The sequence below is a fragment of the Ictalurus furcatus genome, chromosome 12 (assembly GCF_023375685.1).
Source record: "Ictalurus furcatus strain D&B chromosome 12, Billie_1.0, whole genome shotgun sequence".
NCBI lineage: Eukaryota > Metazoa > Chordata > Actinopteri > Siluriformes > Ictaluridae > Ictalurus > Ictalurus furcatus.
In genome coordinates this window covers 29,566,962-29,579,425 of record NC_071266.1, presented here as the reverse complement: position 1 = coordinate 29,579,425, position 12,464 = coordinate 29,566,962, and the positions used below count along the sequence as shown (strand labels likewise).

Below are 12,464 nucleotides of genomic sequence, written 5' to 3'. Positions count from 1 at the left end.
TCTGCCGTTCAGCCCTCTTAACTGTAAGAGCATCATCAGTATTGTACAGCAGTTGGGGAACAGTACTTAGCTTTCAGATGTCAGATATAAAACAACTTTTTGAGTCACAGTGCCAAACTACTGGTATTATATTCGGATCCTTCTTTTTCAGCATGAAGGACTGGCATTTATTTAATAGACAGATGGTACAGCCATATACTTGGTCAGAGAATTTAGGAATTTCTTTGAGAAAGGTTAATTGTTTTTGTTCTTTTATCATAGCTTCAGTTTGTATACTTACTTTGGTTAGTGACTTAAACTGTTTTATTAGGTATTGACAGATTTCATTAACAGGGAACGATGATAGGTGAAGATTAAGCTGGTATGCGTGTACAAAATAAAACTGTCTATATGTATATTTGTCTGCTATGTATCTGTTTAAACACTGCTGTAATAGCGATATAAAGAGAGAGAGATACCCATTTACTAATTCATAGAACCCCTTTCCACCTTTTCAAGTTCGTTATACATTTTTCTTTTCAAGCATCGTGTTCAGACATTGCAAATCATCAGTCTGAAGGTTAAGGGTTACTTAGATTTTTGCTTCTTCAGCATCAAAAAAAAGTCTAAACATTAATCTTATTATTAAACTCAGAAACACTATAACTGTATGGTTGTGATCATAATAAAAGGCAACGTGAAAGGTGACTTAATTCCCAATGAGATTTCTCTATGTTCTCTATGACCTTTCTACAGTATATGCCATTAAGTCCTAGTTTCCAGCCATCATTACAGCACGGGAGAGGAAATCTCGTTTATCAGATGTGTGATGTACGTCTAGACAATCTGATAACAAACTACACACACAACATTTATGTTGAGAAAATTCAGCTTGATCTTTGTTCCCAAATAACATTGGATCAGATCCATAATTTACAGCATCTGTCACACACGTATTTAATCTGTATTACGAGTACTGAACAAGTTAGAGGAGGAGAAAATGTAGATTTACTGTTCATTGGAACTTTATTGTTTATTTAGATCTGTCTTGATTCATTTTCATATTCAAATAAAAAAAAATACATTTTATTATTACATCATAAAAAGTCTAATATCTATTAAATATCATATCTATTTAACATATCTATTTAAATACTTATTAAGATTACTGTGCTAGTAAGTGTTCCTTACCAGCTCCTTTTTTTTCACCCTTAAATTAACCTGGTTAGAAGGTAGGATATGTAATACATATTTTCATTTTCTTCAGACATATTGTCACTTCAGTCTCCACAACGAATAACACCGATGGTTTTGACCTTTCTTTCAGTAAAAGAGAACAACGACATCATACAGCCTTGAAGGACTGTAGAAATGTTTTACACATCACAATGTTTTTCTCAACAACGTAGCCAATAAATAGTTCAATTATTTCACAAACCTCAGTCTGTTCATTTCTTGACAGAAGGATTACACATAGATCATACACATAGGGAGCTACACATGCATAACATGTCCAAAATTCTAATACATCTACCACATTCAGTCAGCAGGTCTAGTATTTTCTGATAGATTAGTTACACAAACTGATAATTACCACAGAAGTAATTTCAGAAACAAAGATTCACTTAAACCACAAATGTACACATTGGTAGGGATCGTAAAACCCTGAAACACACGACTCGTCCCTTAATTCATTAACATAAACACACTGTAAGCATTCTGGTCAGCAAACCCCCAGGAAACACATGACTCTCTCTCTCTCTCTCTCTCTCTCTCTCTCTCTCTCTCTCTCTCTCTCTAACACACCCACACACACGCACGCACACCCACACACCCACATACACACACACTTCAGACACTGTCACCAGAGCTCATAAATGTAAAACAAAACTCTCGATTCTTTTAAGCAGCACTTTAAACATTTTACATCCTAAAGGGTTAGGTTTAGAAGGCATGTAATACGCACGTTTCTTATAAAACACCGTCTTTAAAACGTTTACCTCCTAAAGGGACCTATTTAGAAGGTATGTAAAAACTTTTTTTTTCTTTTTTTCTTTTTTTTTCTTTTTTTTTTTTTTTTTACATTTGTTCGGGTATATCAATGTTTTAGAGTATTTATTTCAGTACATTTTTATTCAAAGTCATGCCATTTTCTCAAAAGTGCAATCAATAAAGTTTAATTTATTTCACAAGCTTACATTCTGCTCATTTATTTTCACATTCAACCATCATGTATTTTCTAACAGCGTAGCTATACAAAACAAACCCCCACAATCTAAATTTAATGTGTGGTTGCAAGATAAAAATTCTAATTTATTGAAATAAATAAATATTTAAAGTTGTACACATTATTTTGATGAGTTGTGTTGACATAATAATGTTGATAATTACATCAACTTAATATTGTGTGTAATTTCTGCGTTAATTGATTTAAAACAAAATTTACGTCGTAGTACATTTACATGTATTCATTTAACAGAGTGTTAGAGGACCTGTAGACTGAACAAATACTAAAGGACATTACAATTTGAATATCATTTCACTTACAATTAAATTCTACAAAAGCAATGAATTTGGGGCATGTTCTCAATAGTGATATGACCAATAGTGGACTCGTGTATAGGCTACACCTGCTAATACATTTGATGGACTATTTTGCACTAGTACACGTAGCTAATGCTAGTCATATTTAGCAGTGTAATTTGAATATCTACACTTTAGTTTACCGTAGCAGTGGATAAGAAGGAAAAAGTTTCATTTGACAAATCTGTTCATCTAGAGAGGGCTTTTCATTTGTGCTATAGGAAAGATAAGCATGATTACATTTCTGCTTATTCGTGTAAACCTCAACTACATTGTGTAATCCAATTTCATGTATTGATACATTTTTTATTTTATTTTTTAAAATCTTTTGTCATTCGCACACGTAGCCTTCTAGCTCCACAGCCTTTGGACTGTGGATAGTTCTATGAGAGAGATAAAAGTAGTAGACACAGAGTGTTTATTTTTTGTCTATATTGCTCATTTCATTCAGTGCTTTAACGTCTATAAATCCTGCAGAGATGATACGTATGAGATTTGTAATGTAAATCACGCTGGATTTTACTTACTATTGTTATAAAACTTAAAGGCAGTCATTTTTCCTGGTTTAAAAGACTGCATTCTACTGCAGACAATCTAAATGGAGAAACGTAATTTTAAAAATGATTGTCAACTTAACAACTTGTGTTCATAATTATGGTCATTTAGTACATAACACTTAAATTCCTTTTAAATAATGTGAAAATAAAGTGCGTTTGTGTGTGTCATATTTTTGTTTGGATGTGTAATACACATGGCCGTACCATGTATAGTAACATTTGTGTCAGGAATGGATGGGAACCCGATTTAAAATAACTAGTAACGTTTGTGTCAGGAATAGATGGGAACCCGATTTAACATAACTATTTATATATATAACATAAATATTTTTATGACCTACCTCAGAGAGTTTCATATTCTATGTGAAAAGAAAGAACGTGTGTGCAACTTGTGTGGGGTGTCTGGAATACATATGGCCGTACCAGGTATGGTAACGTTTGTGTCACGAATGGATGTGATCCAGATTTAACATAACTATATATATTTTTATGACCTACCACAGAGTGTTAGAAAGAACATGTGTGCAACGTGTGTGGGGTGGAAAACACACGGCCGTACCATGTATGGTAACGTTTCTGTCACGAATGGATGTGAACCAGATTTAACATAACTATATATATTTTTATGACCTACCACAGAGTGTTAGAAGGACCATGTGTGCAACGTGTGTGGGGTGGAAAACACATGGCCGTACCAGGTATGGTAACGAATGGATGTGATCCAGATTTAACATAACTATATATATTTTTATGACCTACCACAGAGTGTTAGAAAGAACATGTGTGCAACGTGTGTGGGGTGGAAAACACATGGCCGCACCATGTATGGTAACGTTCCTGTCACGAATGGATGTGATCCAGATTTAACATAACTATAAATATTTTTATGATCATGACCTTTGATCTAGATATAGAGAGTTAGAATGTGTATCTTTTTGACCTTTGACCTATACCTGTCAAAACTAAGGTTACAATATGTACAAACTATCTCTCTCTTATATGTCCATAATGATTAGAGTTTATTAAAAAATGATCTTTAGAATAAGAAATAGAAAAACTTTTCTCTTTTTCTTCCACACAGGTTTATTACGCCCTCACAGATGGCATAGCATGCCAACATTACCCCCCACAAGTGAGTATCATTAACTTCACAGTATCCTGAGACGATATTGTGTCATTTATCCTATGATTTCTAAATCTATGTATGAAGAAATGTTAGATTTTAGAGGCGTATTTGAACAGTGCTGTTCAGAAATGTCCCTTAGTTGTTGGATTGTCACAATATTCAGTGTTTTCTCTGAAATCAGCTTAAACCCTAATGAATTATCTTAATTACAGTACAATAATTACATAATTACAAATGCTGTTGTGAAAAGGGTTTGATTAGACTCGTGATGAACATCATCATCCGTGTGCAGTGGTTTATTAAAGCAGAGCTTTTCAAGCTTTTTTCCAGGCAACTCATATTTCAAACAATACCTCTAAGTGAATAATTATTAAAACCACTGATGAAAGTAGCTTCTATTTCTTGTATTCCATGGAGGCCCTCTCCTGGGTTTCCTTATTTATCAATCAGGTGCACTTTTTATGGCGTCCGGTCACATGTAGACCAGTTTTTACACATTTTGAAACTTCAACATTTAAATACATCAATCTGGCGTACTCTCAAATGAAAATGGAACGCTTTCTTTTGATTTAAAATGCATTATTTACACATGCACTGTATCAAGTTATTTAACAATAGGACTAAGATAGAAATACGACCAAAGACCACCTCATAAAGCTTCCCTTCATTACATTATATTTATTCTTATATAGAATGGTAAATTAAGTTACCGTTATAGAATTTACAGTTATAATTTTTCCTGTGTGTGCCCTTTTAAGAGTTGAAATGTGTACTGTGCATTAATTTAATAAATACATTAAAGGTGGTAAAGGGATATTGTGTAGTTTCTACCTGTTTTTTTCAGTGAGGGAGGATGTAGTATTTTAATGACATTTGAGTGTCCCATCCTCATCACCATGGTTTGGTAAGCTCATTAGCTAGGTCAGCTTTTCTTCACTTTTCTTTAGCGTTTTTCTTTATCAGCATGCAGCATGATAATGACGGTATGCAGAGTTCTCGTATGTACAGTATATTGGACGTAGCTAGGTACTCTTTTGGCTGGAACTGAGTGACTGGCTGAGCAACAGGACGTAGAAAACAGGATGGAATAATAAGTAATATTAAATGTAGTCGGTTGCAAGGTTTTTTTTTTCAACTACGTGCCTGGTTTGTGAGCATGTACATTTAATAGTAAAGTGGATCTGCAGATTAATTTAAACATTTTAAGGAATATTTCCTGTTTTAAAAACAGTCTCCACCTGACAAATGAGAGTTTTTTGCTGGTACAGTAAGCTTGACCATACCTACTTACTTTCACCTTTGATTAAAACTCAAAACTAAATACACTTTCTGAATGAAAGGGTTGGCTTGCCTGCAGCTAGGCTTTTGAGTTGGACTAGGAAATGTGCTAGTATATCACCTGTGTGCATCTCTCCACTGGCTCCCAGTTAAATTCAGAATTCAATCATTCAAATGGTTTTATATCGCTTAATATCAAAAGGAGATAGGGCTTTCTCTGTTGCAGCTCCTCATCTCTGGAATGGTTTGCCTCTTCATATCAGAGCCTGTACTACCCTTGATGCCTTAAATCTCATTTGAAAACTCGCCTCTTTTCTCTTGATTTTAATAATTCATTAATAAACCTGATAATGTTTCAGTGTCTGAAGTGAGGATTGTGCTGCTGGGGGAAAACGTTCCTCTGACCAACAGAGTGGGAAACTTCATCCTGGGCAGATCTGCATTTGGGACTGAAGATCTTCTTCCTTCAGTAAAGCTGCACAGTGAGAGAGCCAGTGGTCATGTGGAGGGAAGAACCATTACCATCATCAACACACCTCATCTCTATAACCCTCAACTCTCTCAGGAGGAACTGACTCGGAGAGTAAAAGAGTGCATTTCTCTCGCTGATCCTGGACCTCATGTGTTTCTGTTAGTGCTTCAGTCAGAATTTATCACACATGAGGAGCAAGACAGAGTCAGAAGCGTATTAGCCACTTACAGCCCACTGTCTAGGGAACGCTCAATAGTGTTAATTACAGGTGAAGACCATGGATTCATCAGTGAATGTGAAGTGAGACACCACAGAATTGAGAATATATCTACATTTGATAAACATCAGGTTCTTCAGCTTTTGGTGAAAATAGATGGAGTAGTGAAGGAGACTGGAGGAAGTGATCTACAAGAGCAGAAGAACTCAGGAACATTGAGAAGACATCAGGATAATGTGACTGAAAACACAGCACAGACAGATGGAGATACAGCAAAGATAAAACTGGAGGAGAATAAAGGTAAGTGTAATTTATGGTCTTCAGTCATGTGACCATGTGATGTTAAAGATCTGGTAAAATATCAAATTAAAGATAAAGTTTCCTGCTTGTTAGTGCATGCAATCTATTACATCTTCTTCAAAAAAGTTCTTTAGTGTCATCTCAAGTCAACTTCTAAATAGTAAACATTTTATAACTATACAATTAAATGCATACAACAGAATGTGAAAGAAAGTTGAGATAGCAGTAAAAAGTCTGATTTAAAAATTTCACCAAAAAAGGACGTCAGTGGTTTGAGTTTTTCAACAATGGTGGAAAAAAATTGGATTTAAGCTCAAGCCTGGATTTACATATCTTTAAGAGAATACTAGAATGTAGTAAAAAAATAACAACAAAAAAAACAGTAGTGTAGTGTAACTTATTTTACAGTGTCAGTAAATGTTGCTCAGTAATCACAGAGTGTTTTAATGAAAGTTTGAACTGTTAGTTTAATTCTACAGTTGCAAAAAGACTTGATGAACCATCACCTATTTCAGTCTCTAAGAGAGTAATTTCTGATACTGATGCTAATGCCTGGTGTGAAGGAGTCTAGGCTACCTTTGTGGTAGGAAATTCTAGGGATATAAACAAATACATTATTTGGAGTGAACAGATAATGCATCCTAACAGATACGGACATTAACATGGAGAATCCTTTGGGTTAAAAAAGTGCCAGCTTCAGACAAGTTGTATACATGGAGATCCCACAAGATGAAACAAAAAAAGCATGAAGTTTTTACTTAGCTTTGCAGTTTTAAACACCACCTGTCACTGAAGTTCGTGGGAAGGTTGCCAGGTTTCAGGAAAATTAACTACAACTCAAAAACTGCACAAAAGATTGAACGTAGACCAGAATGTTTGGACATATGAAAAGGTAGACACATTTTTCTTTCATGTTTTGAAAGAAGTTAACAGTGGAGTGCATTTCTGATATATATATATATATATATATATATATATATATATATATATATATATATATATATATATATATATATATATATATTTCAGTTGTGCCCAAAAGTTTGCATACCCCTTGCAGGATCTGCTAAATCTTAATACTGTTAACAAAATAAGAGGATCATAAAAATCCCATGTTGTTGTTTATTTACTCCTGTCCTGAATAAACTATTTCACATAACAGGTGTTTACATATAGTCCACAAGACAAGATAATACCCGAATTTATAAAAATTATTCTGTTCAAAAGTTTACATACCCTTGATTCTTTATACTGCGTGTCGTTACCTGGATGATCCACGACACATGTTTTTATGTATTTCCGTGTCAACATGACACAGGACTTATTTTGTATTATGACTATGTGCTGTGTGTTTTGTTTCAATCTGTCTGACACTTGGACCAGTAGAAACTGTCCACGCACTGCTGTTATCAATGTGTATAAATACTCTTGGTTTGCATGAATAAAGTGGGATGTCTGTATGAGCATGCAAGAAGTCAGTGTGTGTTCATTTTAGACCCCCCAGGCCTGAACGCTCCACAGTAAACCACACTTTATAATAGAAGTTAAGTTAATGGTAAAACAGGCTGGAAGGCATGACGGACGATCTGACGGGCATAATCTGAGATTCCTGAGATACGTGAAATCTAACAAATTCTTTTTGTATTGTGGAAATCTAACAGGTACTAAATGAAAAAAAAGATCTTTAAACAAAATAATAACAATTTACAAAGATCATCCTGTTCAAAACTTTACACCACCCGCTCTTAATATATCATTTTACATTCTTGAGCATCAGTGAATATTTGCACTTTTTGTAATAGTCGTGTATGAGGCCCTCAATTGTCCTCAGTGTGAAAAGATGGATCTCAACACCATATAGTTGCTGTTGGAAAGGGGTCAAATATGCAGAAGATGCTGGAAAAGTAAAGAATGTGCAGGACCTGGAGGATTTTTCTGAAGAACAGTGGGCAGTTTAACTGCTCAGGACAAACAATAGATAGACAGATAGATAGATAGATAGATAGATAGATAGATATCCATCTATCTATCTATCTTTATTGATCCCCAAAGGGAAATTCAAGGTCCCAGTAGCTCAAGACATCATACACAATACAACATACAACAAAGTATAAGCAAGATGCTAAAAAGATAACCAATACAAAACAGTAAAATATACCAAATCAAGGATCCACAGACTGGGAAATAAAGGTAGGGGTTGCACATGTGGGCTAATATAGTCCATAAACTGTGTAAACAGTGTAAACAGTAAAACAGCTTGTACATGTGGGCTAATATAGTCCATAAACAGTGTAAACAGTAAAACAGTCACACAGTTGGCCAGTACACAGCATTGCTGTAAGAGGTCATGGAAGTGTATGAGAATGTATGAAAAGGTGAAGAGGCAGATAGACTATTCAGAGAAGTCTATCTCACCTCTTCCTTTAAGTGAAGCATTGAAGAGTCGTATAGCCCTAGGGACAGAAGACTTCCTCAGCCTGTCAGTCGTGCATGGCAGTGAGCGTAGTCTCCAACTGATCAAGCTCTTTCGCTTTATGATAGTGTTATGGCGTGGATGACAGTCATTGTCCAAGATATTAATCGATTTGCTCAAGGTCCTTTTGTCTGACACCGAAGTGATACACTCCAGTTCCGCTCCCACAACAGAGTCAGCTTTCCTTACCAGCCTGTCCAGTCGTCCAGCATCCTTCTCCTTAGTGCTTCCTCCCCAGCATACCACAGCATAGAAGAGAACGCTGGCAACAACAGACTGGTAGAACATCCAGAGGAGCTTGCTGCAGACATTGAAGGACCGCAGCCTCCTCAGGAAGTACAGCCTGCTCTGCCCTTTCTTGTAGAGTGCTTCAGTGTTGAATGACCAGTCCAGTTTATTGTCCAAATGTATTCCCACATACTTGTAAGTGTTTACCACCTCCACCTTTATCCCCTCAATACTGACTGGCAGCAGAGCAGGCTTAGACTTCTGGAAATCTACCACCATCTACTTGGTCTTAGCAGTGTTGAGTTGTAGGTGGTTGAGTTTGCACCATTGCACAAAGTCCTCCACCAGGCTCCTGTACTCCTCCTCCTGCCCATCCCTGATATGCCCCACAATTGCAGTATCGTACGAAAACTTCTGCATGTGGCATGACTCTGTGTTGTAGCAAAAGTCAGACGTGTACAGGGTGAACAGGACTGGAGAGAGCACTGTTCCCTGTGGAGCTCCGGTGCTACTGATCACAGTGTCAGAGAGGCAGTTCTTCAGTCTGACGAACTGTGGCCGCTCTGTCAGATAGTCTGCAATCCACGATACAAGGTGAGCATCCACACCCACCTGCAGGAGCTTGTCACCCAGTCTGAGGGGTTGAATGGTATTAAAAGTGCTGGAGAAATCAAAGAACATGATTCTCACAGCACTTTTCCCCTTGTCCAGGTAAGCATGCATCCTGTGCAGGAGATATGTGATGGCACCGTCCACGCCCACTTTCTCCTGGTATGCAAACTGTAGCGGGTCTAGTGCATGACATACCTGGGGTCTAAGGATCCCCAAAACCAGCCCCTCCATGGTCTTCATCACATGTGATGTTAGAGCGACTGGCCTGTAATCATTGAGCTCACTTGGATGTGACTTCTTGGGGACAGAGATAAGACATGATGTCTTCCACAATGTTGGAACTCTTCCAAGATGAAGACTCAGGTTGAAGATGTGCTTCAGTGGCTCCCCCAGTTCAGAAGCACAGACCCTGAGCAACCTTGGACACAGTCTGTCAGGCCCAGCTGCCTTCCTGGGGCGGAGTTTCCTCAGCTGTCCTTTAACTTGATAGTTAAAGAGACTCATGAACAACTATCACAAAACATAAAAACCTGGATCATCCAGGTAACGACACACAGTATTAAGAATCAAGGGTGTATAAACTTTTGAACAAGGTAATTTTTATAAATTCAGCTATTATCTTGTCTTGTGGACTATGTGTAAACATCTGTTATGTGAAATAGTTTATATAAATATATCTGCAACACAGTATTGCAAATCTTGATCATTCTCTGGTGTTCTTAAAAGAAAATCTTCCTGGAAAATCATACGCTCATTATACTTTCTGGAATGTAACAAACCAAAAATGTGAAGTAAATCTGATAAAAATTTTATTAGATTTCTGTTGTTGTCAACTATAAATGATAGTTTCTTGATTTTGAGAAAGACCTTATTGTTTTGAAACATAGATGTATGTTAATATCTTTCTCACTGACATTAGATAGAGATTGAAAGCTTGCCAGAAAGTTTCACATGACATCTGGTTCAATAGTTAAATAGTTGAAAGTTATATAATAAAAAAAAATTATGAATTAATTATTTAAAAGTTATATATGTGAATAAAAATGGTTTCTTTCCCCAGAATTCCTGTTTCTTCTAAATGATTTCCAGTGTTTGCAGGGCATAGTAATGGGATTCCCATAAAAAACCTCCTGTATAGACCACACTAACTTTTGGTTTAAATGCAAATTCAAAACCAGATATGAACATTTTGAGGACTAAACAGATACAGATAGAAATACAGATAATGACATTGGATTACACACCTAGTACATGCACTGGTAGATTTGAATGTGTCTCTTCTTTGCAGTGTCTAATCTGAGGATTATTCTGTTGGGGAAAACTCTCTCAGACACCAGCAGTGTGGGAAACTTCATCCTGGGCAGATCTGTCTTTGAGACTGTAGATCCTCTACATTCAGTAGCGCTTCAGTGTGAGAGAGTTAGAGGACATGTGGAGGGAAGATACATCACCATCATCAATGCACCTCATCTTTTTCATCAAACCCTCTCACATCATCAGCTCACACTGGGTATTAAAGAGTGCGTGTCTCTATCGGATCCTGGACCTCATGTCATAATGCTAATTGTACAGCCGGAAAGTTTCACTGAAGAAGACAAAACAAGACTGGATAAAATTCTCTCATCTCTGTCTGAGGAGGCCCATAAATACACCATGGTAGTAACTACAAAAAACATAGAACTCGGCAGTAGTGTAGATCAGGATGAGGAAAATGTCATACAGAAGATCATTGCTGAAGGTATTTACAGACATTCAGAGTTCACTGGATGCAGCCGGGCCAATCTTGTGGAGAAGATGGATGAGATGGTCAAGGTGAATAAAGGAAGCCTTTTCTGTGAGATATATGAAGATCCTGTTGTTGCAGTAGGTCAAAAACTGCCTGAGCAAATCGTAGGCCAACAAGAACATCAAGAAACAGAAGTACAGGAAGAACATATTCAAACAAAAAAAAACAACCAACCAAACAAACAAACCCCCCCCAAAAAGTTCATTAAGGATACATTGAAAGGACTTCTACCAAAGTGGAAACCCAGTGGTAAGTACCAACCACACAATTATGAATTATACAATGATCCTTTGAAGTACCCTTGTTTAAGAGTGTACACTGGAACTTATTTTTCCAGTATGCAAATTAATATAAGGTAAAGTGATAACAGGAAAGTTTTAGCTTGTTATGGAACACATTTAACTTCCAAATTATTGACTGAGGAATTGAGGACCCTGGAGATAGGTATGAAATGTTTTTCCAAAAGAGCCTAGTGAATAAAACTGTTGACTTTTTGAGAACATTAGTGATCAGTGATTGTTCGTTCCAAGTGTTCCCATTGACCAATCACTGATCAACATAGTGAAGTGGTGATATGCATCTCCACTTAACTCAAGCCCTAATTTTCAAAATCTTATGTCAAACTCACACTAAAATCACTAAACATCTCATTTCACATTTGAAATGACTGTCCATTTGAAATCACCTGTCTCAGGGATGGAACCATTATGTGCATGATGACTCTCTTTCATTCATCTGTATTTTGTTTGGAGGAGAATAATTTCCAATCTTCTTACTCAGAATACTCATTTATTTCAGTTTATACAACAGCACTGTTAATCTGGATTTGTGGGTTGGGATTGGTGTTGATTAG

At 36.5% G+C, this 12,464-nt stretch overlaps 1 protein-coding gene across 1 annotated transcript; it reads left to right on the top strand.

Moving 5' to 3' along the window:
- Positions 1-4,200: 4,200 nt before the first annotated feature.
- Positions 4,201-11,970, top strand: LOC128616300 (GTPase IMAP family member 8-like). The gene is made up of 3 exons (XM_053638874.1): positions 4,201-4,251; positions 5,883-6,512; positions 11,114-11,970. The coding sequence occupies exons 1-3, from the start codon at positions 4,230-4,232 to the stop codon at positions 11,968-11,970; spliced, it is 1,509 nt and encodes a 502-aa protein (XP_053494849.1). The 5' UTR covers positions 4,201-4,229.
- The last annotated feature ends 494 nt before the right edge of the window (positions 11,971-12,464 follow it).

Excerpts from the sequence above, each read along its gene's own strand:
- LOC128616300 (XM_053638874.1), top strand. The coding sequence starts at position 4,230 with ATGCCAACATTACCCCCCACAA. Across the intron at positions 4,252-5,882 it reads GCCAACATTACCCCCCACAA|TGTCTGAAGTGAGGATTGTG; the intron begins GTGAGTATCATT and ends ATAATGTTTCAG. Across the intron at positions 6,513-11,113 it reads AAAACTGGAGGAGAATAAAG|TGTCTAATCTGAGGATTATT; the intron begins GTAAGTGTAATT and ends TCTTCTTTGCAG.